We start from the raw sequence: 8,344 nt of genomic DNA, 5'->3' as shown, positions 1-8,344 counted from the left end.
GTGGCATCACAGCTGACAGCAACTTCAAACTCCTGGGCTTAAGCGATCCTCTTGCCTCAGTCTCCCAAATAGCTGGGACTACAAGTGTCCACCACAACACCCGGCTATTTTTTTTGTTGCAGTTGTCATTGTTGTTTAGCTGGTCCGGGCTGGATTCGAACCCTCCAGCCTTGGTATATGTGACTGACACTGTAACCATTATGCTATGGGCGCTGAGCCATAAATCACAGGGTTTAAGGGAACAACAGGGCTGAGATGAGGGTGAGAGGTGGTAGGCTAGGCTCACTAGTTAGCTCACTGACTCCTACCTAGGCCAGCAAGATGCCCAGTAAGTGCATGTCATGGAATTTTGCTTGGGAAGCCTAAGAACTGTAGAAGCTGAGAACGTTTGGGAGTTCAGTGCTCTAGTCTCTCATTTTTTCACATGCCCATATCTGGCTTCCCTGGATGTCTGGAGAATAAATAAGCTTGTCCAGAGGGCTTAGATGGGCCCTCCAGGTTGGGAAGGTCCTGGCATGTGACAGGACAGACTTGCTGTGTGGATGATCAAAGCTAAGGCAGTTCCTGGAGGGGAAGGCACTTGCTTGTGTGAGGTGAGCCTAGGCCAAGCTGAGACTCACTAGCAGAGGAGAGACGTACTTTACCTGAACGAAGGTGAACTCCCTCCAGTTGAGTGAGTTTGCAATGGATGGCAGCGAGGTGACAGCCAGCAGGGACAGCGTGCCAAGGGCCAGCACTCCCACAGAGAGGTAAATCTCCATCCTCCAGACTTCCTCCTCCACCCACAGGCGGCTCTTGTTGGCCAAGACCTGATATGGATAAAGGAAAACCATGAACACTGTGGCAAAGGCTGGTGCCCTCACAGGTGGGCAAGCAGATGCTTCAACGCGAGCAAGAAGGCGCCAGCTGACATTCACTGCCTACGTAACATGTGCCTGGCTCTGTGATGAGCGCTTGCAGCCAATAACTCATGAATCTTCACAACCACCTCATGAAGTAGAGATTATCTCATTTTCTTGATGAGGAAACCTAGGCACAAAGATCGAGTCACCTTCCCAAGGTCACGCAGATGCGCAGCTGGGCTCAGCATCTGCACAGTCTGGCTCCCAAAACTTGGCTCCCAGGGCTTTTACACACATCTGCCCAGGAGCCAGCCAACCTGAATGGGCGTGTCAGCGGAGAGTAAGAAGTCAGGGAAGTCAACAAGTACAGATTCTCTAGGTACGACAACATCACACCGTTCCTGGCCCCTGAATCCCAGGACAGGAGAGAGGAGCTATCCCAGCTCTGGAGGCCCTTGGCTGGATGGGCTCATGCCTCTGATAGCTGCTTCTCCTAGCCTGCCTCCCCCTGAACCCCCTGTCTTCCTGGTCTCACAAGCTGTCCCCTGTCACTGGTTTATACTCAGGACACACAAAGACTCACACAGACCCTGACCCCAAATATTTCCTGACTTGAAGCCCCACAGTCCCCTCTTCCTACTCAGTTCTCCATCTCTGTATATAGCTTTGGCTTAACTTTGCCAAGTGACAGAGACTGACAGCCAATCACCAAGCAGGTCAGTAAGTACCTGAGCACTTAGGAAGCACCTACTGTGTGCCAAGTGCTGGGCTGCAGAAAATAGGACTCCTGACTTCAAGGAGCTCTGGGGTCCCACACCAAGCTCTGGGATGCATAAATCGGAGAGCCCTGTGAGCCCAGAGATTCCTACCTGCCCACCTGGAGAGCACTTGCAGGGGAGCCCCCCCAGTCTGGCTGACAGCCACTCACACCGAACAAGGTCCTCCCATTAGAACCGTCATTTCTCAGCCAGACCAGGTAGCAGAGTTCCTGGAAGTCAAGGTGTGCTCTGAGAAATGCCGTGAAATGCTGGTCCTTTAATTCTACCGGCAGAACATGGAACAGTATTTCCATTGAAATGTGACTACGCTTTAGTAGGCAGGTCTCTGCCTCTCAAAACAGAATGACTCATGCAGGGTTTTTGAGAAACAGCTTCAGCAGGAAAAAAAAAATAATAAGCCTAGTTACCAGATAAAATATTATTACAAAAATGAATCCAGCAGTCTGAGCAAAAATGGTTGAAAAGCTTTTGAGAAAAAGTTTAAAGAAACAGAAAAATCCTACCCATTAGGTACTCTTCCTGCTGTTTGGGAAAAATAAAAAAGCCTCTGTTCTATTTTAGGCCAGGCTGGTTCACTTTGGTGCCTTTAGCCACAAAAGGGCCAGGAACCTGGGGACTCCCCAGTTGTGTGTGACTCTGGGCAACTCTGTCTCTGGGCCTCAGTTTCTCTACCTGAGAGGGGTGGATGAGGGCATGTCTCGGATTCTGCGATTGTGCCTGTGGCCTGCTGTGGCTGCAGTCAGCATTAGCTTGGTAGGCGTGCAAAGGGCAGAGAGGTCTCCTGTGTAGCTCTGCTCAAAGAAGTCTTACTCACACCTCGCAGTGTCAACAACCGCTCCTGAATAACTCATCTCTTCATTGCAAGTTGTTTGTTCTTCAACTATACTTCATTAGTCATTCCTTTCCGCGTCTTGGTAAGATCAGGCAGTTAATGTCACAAGTCAGAGTTTGGATGATTACATACGTATACCACATTTGCTTGCAAAATGTCTTGTTTTTTTCCTCTCATATTTCCACTCCGCAGTGACGCTGGGAAGGGAGGGATGAGGTAGGCAGGGAAGCAGCGGATGGTGAGGACCTGGACCTCGGCCACGGCAAACATCCTGAGAGTCTCACCTGACCTACCCAACCCCAGCACTGTGCTCAGAGCTCCTGGTGACCAGTGCCACACACGGCTAATCAGAAAGGAGATTTAATAACTCTCCATTCTCCTCCTAATCCCCCATGTTTAGAGCTGCTCAAATTGGCCACATAGAGAACACAAAGAAGAGTGGTCAACAAGAGACGGAAAGATGGCACTCGGGTCATGATTTCCCTTCAGGCTGAGGGCTAGACACTAGGACTGGTGAGGCTGCTGCAGTGGCCCTTTTCTCTGCCCATGGCAGGCAGTGGGTGGGAAGAGAGTGGTGCCTACCCACTGCCTACCAGACCCAGAGGGGGAGAAGGCGGCAGGGTCTGGCAGGGGCAGCCTGGGTGGGTGGTGGAGAGACCCTACTCCAGTCCCGTAGGCCTGGATTCTGACACTGACTCTGCCAGTGGGGCAGCGTCACGAGATCCTGGGCAGTCCCTTTCCCTGCCAATAGCATCACTGTCTCTCTCCTGCTGTGTTACTGCAGGACTAAGAGGATGGTGGTGAAATGAGTGGCATGTGACTGGCACACAGGAAGTGCTTAGTATAATAAACAGCTGGTGCTCTTGTTCTTAGTGGCTGTTAGATTGGTTCTTGCCCCAAGCTCCCTCGACAAGTATGCCTCTTAGATGCCTGCCATTGGCTGCATGGTGACCAACTTAACCATCAGTCACTCAGTGAGTGTGCACTGGTAATCTGGGTTAGGAGCCCTGGACCTCAAGGTGTGGAAGACCCAGTCATGGAACTTTGAGTTGGGTATGAAGTGGTGTGTAAGAAGAATAAGAGTATGTGCAAAATACAACAGATTACAGAGGGGTGTAGGGGGAAGTGGGGGGATAGGCTGGGGTAGCTTATCAGAGGTAGGTTTTCTTTTCTATTTATTATTTATCCAATCTCCTGGTTTTATGGGAGATAGAGGTAGGGTTTTGGAGGAGGAATAGGCATGTGCCAGGCTGTCAAGGTGTCCCAGGATGGGTATTCTGGGCCAAGAGGAATGAGCTCTGCCCATTTAGAGGATAATATGGGCTCCATACCAGTAGCTCAGCAGCAAGGGTGCCAGCCACATACACCAGAGCTGGCAGCCTGGGCCTGCCAAACAATGACAATTACAACAACAACAACAAAAATAGCTGAGCATTGTGGTGGGTGCCTCCCAGCTACTTGGGAGGCTGAGGCAAGAGAATCTCTTAAGCCCAAGAGTTGGAGGATTCTGTGAGCTATGATGTGATGGCACTCTACCAAGGGTGACATAGTGAGACTCTGTCTCAAAAAAAAAAAAAAAGAGGATAATATGGGACCTAAGAGTGACATGTCCCAGGAGAAGTCGGGGATATGAGGTTGGGAAGGGAATGTGGATGTGGTCGTATCGATAAGGGTCTACCATTATCCCAAGGACAGTGGGGAGTCACTGGATGGTTTTCAGCAGTGGCAGGGTCAGATGAGAGTTTTAGATTGTTTTTTGACAGACAACTTTTGATTTAGTCTGAGGTGAGGGAAATAGGAAATCAGAGTGCAGGTTAAACATTGTCTTTCAACTTGATCTTTGATTTTGATCTTGAAATGCATCCTAAGGGAAACACATAAGCAAATCAGAAAGTGCTTTGCAAATATCAGTTATTGTTGGTCCTAATATTGTCAGTATATGTGGTTTCAAAGATTTTCTCCACAACTGGGATCTAGCTTTGCTTCTAAATCTGCAGAATCTCAGCAGCTTTAAGGAAATCTTAGAGAAGGCATTTCTTGGCCAGTATGCTGCTTTACCGATAGGGCCCAGTGGGCAGCGGGGTGGGGAGTGACCACGTGGGGATGCTGTGATGAGGTGCCCATAGGCAGTCAGGGAAAACCATACAGCAGGCAGGGCCTGCTTCTGGAGGCACTGGGCCAGGACTACTGAATGCAGAACAGCCTCGGTGCATGGTTGCCCCCAGACTCACCAGCATCTGCTGCATTGTCTCCAGGATTGGACAATTCCCCACTTCTGGGCCCCTCCAATCCAGACATACCCACATCAGCCTTGGCTCTGCCCTTGAGAACTCTGTAGGCAAGTTTAAGCCCTTTGCCTGAAAGGCCTTGGGTGTCTCTGAGAGCCATCCTGTCCTGTGGGAGGGATGGTTGCCTGGCAACCTTACCAGGGTCTGCAGCCCCACAGGGCTTTGAAACATGGAGGAGGATGACCTTGCATGCACCCCTCCAAGAGAAGTTGTGTTAACACAGTATCAAGGAGAGCCTAGCAGGGTAGAGAATTTAGAGAGAGGCAGTCAGAGGGTGGCCAGGAAGGGAGGGCGTGGTGGCTTGCTTGTGGTCTGAGTGGGAGGGGGTTTCTTCCTCACCACTATCTGAGACACCTGCCAACTCAGAGGAGAGGGGCTCCCACACGCTCAGATCTGCCACCTCCTGTGCAGCAAAATGTACCTGAGGAGGCTTGCAGAACCTCCTGCTCAGGGGTCTGGCTTTTTTAAAAAGTAAGAAAATATCAAATAGCATCAAAAATATTAGCACTAGGAGAGACCTTGATCTACACTTCAGGGCCCTAAGGACAAAAGAGGAGCTGTAACTTGCTCAGGGTCAGGCCTTTGTTCTAAGCCAGCGGTTCTCAACCTGTGGGTCGCAACCCACAGGAACTGTATTAAAGGGCCGTGGCATTAGGAAGGTTGAGAACCACTGTTCTAAGCAATGATGCTGGAGGACGCGTGCCCAGAGCTCTGGCCATACTCTGCCAGGTGGTATAGAGTAAGGCCTCTATGCTGCCTCACACCAGCTGAGGCAATGAACAAGACTGTGTCTGTCTTATTCTTATCTGTGGCCCCAGGGCCTGGCACAGAAGGTGCTCAGTTAATGAGTGAATGAATGACATGAATTCTGAGATCATTTATTCAACTATTAATTCAGATTTGTTTTCTCTGCAGAAAACAGTGTGGGTACTAGCATGGATCTGAAGAACAGCTGGGTCTAAATCCCAGCTCTGCTCCTTATTGGCTGTGTGACATTTGTCAAATTACTTAACCTCTCTGTGCCTCAGTTCTCTCATCTGTAAAATAAGAATAGAACAGCACTTGCCTTAAAAGGATGAGCTAGAGGTTAAATGAATTCACAGTAGGTATGGATAGCTCTTAGAACAGTAGCTGGAACACAGCAAGCTCTTTTTAAGAGTTCATGACTATTATTTTTCTCCCTTCCTCTCAATTCCATCAGGCATCTCGCTTCTCTGCCTGAAGTCTGGGATTCTTCCCTTCTCTGACGAGAGTCTGAGCCCACAGATGCAATGATGCCAGGTGTCTGTGGGTGGGGAAGGATGAGGGCAGCTGGGAAGCTGCCAGCAGGGAGTGAGTAGGGACGGGCTGACGTCTGTTCCCAGGAGGCATGCAGTCTCACTTCCCAGGCCTCCTAGTCCCCCATTCTCTGAGGTGATGGGCCCATGGGAGATATGCCCACCAGGGAGATCACTAGGTCTTTGCAGCCTGAGCAGAAATAAGAGCTGGAGGGGTGACCTGGGCTGAAATAAGGGAGTGGATGAGAAGTGTATTATTGGCACCTGGGCCAAACTCCATTGGACAACTAGCATCTTGCAGTGGTCAGGACCCATGCAACCATGTATCAACCAGCCCAGGGGCTGGGCCTAGAGGTGGAATTAAGTAAGTTAGGGAAAATAGAAAAGCAGTGTTGCTTGCAGTGTTGTCCTGAGCTTAGGACACAAAGCTTGTGAGCTTGTGGACTAGGACGCAGCACCAGGATTCTGTTTCTGTGAGTACTCGGTCCAGCTAACACCCCCATCCCTACCTGGCCTGGCATGAATCCCCTCCCGCTCCCAGGAATCCTGGTGGCAAAGGAGCACCATATAGGTTTTCTAAATGAATGAACAATAGCAACCCCAAATAAAAAACCTCGAACCCAGAAACCCTCACTGGTGCAGGCTTCCCCACCTCAGGTGACGGCAACTCCACGTTTCCAGGAGTTTAGACAAAAACCTCACAGTCATCCTTGATCACTCACACCCCTGGCCCACTACGACGTCAGCACTTCTCTGTCCTCCAGGGCTGCCCTGCCCCTTTGCTGTCCCGACCCCCTCCCAGCCTCGCTGCCTGGCATCTGGGAGTGCACAGCCTCCTCAGGGGTCCCAGCAGCTGCCTCTGGTGCCCATTGTCTGCTCTTGGCCCAGCAGTTGGAATAAGCCAGTTAAAACATCGTGTGGATCATCCCTCCACTCAAAACCTTTCATGGCTTCCTGCATCACTCAGAGCCCCAGGCCAAAGCCCTTCCTGGCCTTCAAGACCTTCCCCACCACCCAGTCTGGCTTTGGCCTTTCAAGTCTCTCCTGCCGTTCCATTGTGGGCTTTAGCCACATGGGCCTCCTGGCTGCTCCTCCAACATGCCAGGCATGCTTCCCTGCACCCCTTCCCAAGAACTCTGCTCCCATTGCCCCCTAGCCTGCAACACTATTCGGGCTGGCTCCCTGACCCTCTCTCTTCCTTCCCACCTCTGCTCACATCCCACCTGCTCAGCAAGGTCTCCCCTGACAGCTCTAGCCGCACCCCCATTGCCCTCTCCTGCTTTCCTTTGTGCCTTAGCACACAAACTGGCCCAGGTGCACACAGGGTTTCCCATAGCACCTGGCTCAGGGAGGGTGGGTGGCATGGGGAGGTACCTGCTTGACAGCCAGGTTGACCAGTTCGTAGCGATGGGCACGGCCCACTGGCGCGCAGAAGCTGTAGAGCGCATGCAGGGAGGCACAGAAGAAGCTGAGCAGCCCGATCTGCTTGCGGTGCTGTAACCAGTGGTCCAGCCAGTCAGGGAAGCGACGGTACTTGGTGCCACGCCACAGCTGCAGGGCGGCTGCCAGCACACCGGGCAGGTACACCAGCGACAGCAGCACGTAGGCCACGCATGGCAGCGTGGTGTTGACCACGGACAACGGCAGCTTGTAGAACTTGTTCTTGCCCTCCTGTACATAGGGCTGCAGCACGTCCCGGATGAAGTTGTAGGCATAGAAGCAGATGAACAGCCCCAGGGCCAGGAGGGTGGGCACCTTCCAGCCTGGGAGGAGGCGCAAGGGGATGGCCTCCACCTCCCGGGCCAAAACCAGGGATCCCATGTCCATGGGCATGAAGCCCATGGCGTGTGCCATCTCTGAGATAGCACGTTTGGCTTCTGGCTGGTTGCCGCAGATGGGCACCTGTGGGCAGGAAGCAGGCAGTCAGATGGCGTCATAAGTATCTAGATCAAACCTTATGCTGAGCAACTGAGGAAACTGAGGCCCAGAAGGGCAGGCATTTGTCCAAGTGAGCTGCCAGTTAATGGTACAGCTAGAACTAGAAAGGGACTTGGAATCCCAGGCCAGGGATCTTTTCTCTGCTACCTGGGCCTCCCAGCTTCTGGCCTAGCCAGTCCCACTACTCACAGAGAATGTCTTGCCCAGATCACTGACATCAGCAGTCACAAGCAAAATGCCCATCTAGGCAGCCCCCATGTGCCCTTGGAATAGCTGCTTCCAAGGACTGAGGCCTCTCCTGGGAGTTGCTCAGTAATAGGATTTTGTTGATGGCCCAGAATGTGTAGCTGTGGCTGCAGCTCCATCCCTCTGTCCAGAATTGTTCCTT

General features: G+C 51.8%; 1 protein-coding gene across 3 annotated transcripts in view; it reads right to left on the bottom strand.

The window, feature by feature from the left end:
• The window catches only part of STEAP3 (STEAP3 metalloreductase), a 41,081-nt gene that overhangs the window by 7,317 nt on the left and 25,420 nt on the right, over positions 1-8,344 (bottom strand). For all 3 annotated transcript variants that reach the window (XM_012806888.2, XM_023514804.1, XM_023514805.1), the window contains 2 exons: positions 7,393-7,920; positions 645-809 (listed from right to left, as the gene is read on the bottom strand). In XM_012806888.2, coding sequence (XP_012662342.1) covers positions 645-809; positions 7,393-7,920 — 693 coding nt within the window. The remainder of the gene's footprint in view (positions 1-644; positions 810-7,392; positions 7,921-8,344) is intronic.

Source organism: Otolemur garnettii, unplaced genomic scaffold, assembly GCF_000181295.1.
Source record: "Otolemur garnettii isolate 467f Iridium unplaced genomic scaffold, OtoGar3 scaffold00059, whole genome shotgun sequence".
NCBI lineage: Eukaryota > Metazoa > Chordata > Mammalia > Primates > Galagidae > Otolemur > Otolemur garnettii.
The sequence above is the reverse complement of the archived record's forward strand: the minus strand, read 5'-3'. Positions and strand labels throughout refer to the sequence as shown.